Source organism: Plasmopara halstedii, assembly GCF_900000015.1.
Source record: "Plasmopara halstedii genome assembly, contig: Scaffold_3120, whole genome shotgun sequence".
In the NCBI taxonomy this organism is placed as follows: domain Eukaryota; phylum Oomycota; class Peronosporomycetes; order Peronosporales; family Peronosporaceae; genus Plasmopara; species Plasmopara halstedii.
The window spans coordinates 449,396-450,142 of NW_020190023.1; the positions used below are offsets into that span (position 1 = coordinate 449,396).

Below are 747 nucleotides of genomic sequence, written 5' to 3' on the forward strand. Positions count from 1 at the left end.
ACCAGATGTAATTCCATTGATCGACTCTTAAGTTCTTTTTCAGTTTGTCGCCTTTGCCGGTTCGACTATAGAGCTCACCATCCTTGACAACAAACTTTGCGGTAGGACTAAGTATCCCCTTAGGATTAGCAGCTGGAACCACTGCTATCCCTCTGTCCATCATAAGCTTCAATAAAGCTTCTGAGGTATTGTTAGGCGATCGCTCTTTCTTGCCAACCTTTGCTGCAGATCTAGTCGTTGATATGATATCCTTATAATCCACTACTTGTTTGACAAGCTCATCAATTTTTTCGTTTGCAGCGATTAATTTTACAGTTAACTCACGCTTCTCGGTATCGGAAATGTGATCTTTTTGCTTAAGTGTCTCAATCTGTGCTGATAACGCATTAAGTTTATTGGTTGATTGCTCTTGAAGCTTTGCTAAATTTGCATTCTCCGACTTCGTTAGCAAATTATCTTCCAGTAGCTGGTTATACGCTGCCTCTGCTCGGTAGAGATTTTGATTGAGCTCGTTATGACTTGCTTGCATATTTTGAATCAGTTGGACCAAGTTATTAGTATCGATTTCGAGTTCACGGATCCGATTATGAGCAGCTACTACCTTAGCAGTCTCTTCCGCACCTACCGCTCTTAGATTAGCAATCAACTGTTTCAAGTCAGAACGATCTTGCTTGCTCTCATGCTGAAGAGTTTTGTAGGCTTGCTGTAGTATAGTGTAAAACTCTCCCAGTTGATAACAATCATCTT

General features: G+C 40.8%; 1 protein-coding gene across 1 annotated transcript in view; it reads right to left on the bottom strand.

The window, feature by feature from the left end:
• Window positions 1–125: 125 nt before the first annotated feature.
• The window catches only part of PHALS_07638 (uncharacterized protein), a gene marked incomplete at both ends in the record, with an annotated part of 871 nt that continues 249 nt past the window's right edge, over window positions 126–747 (bottom strand). Inside the window, 2 exons of the mRNA XM_024721141.1 lie at window positions 126–152; window positions 218–621. Coding sequence (XP_024586270.1) covers window positions 126–152; window positions 218–621 — 431 coding nt within the window. The remainder of the gene's footprint in view (window positions 153–217; window positions 622–747) is intronic.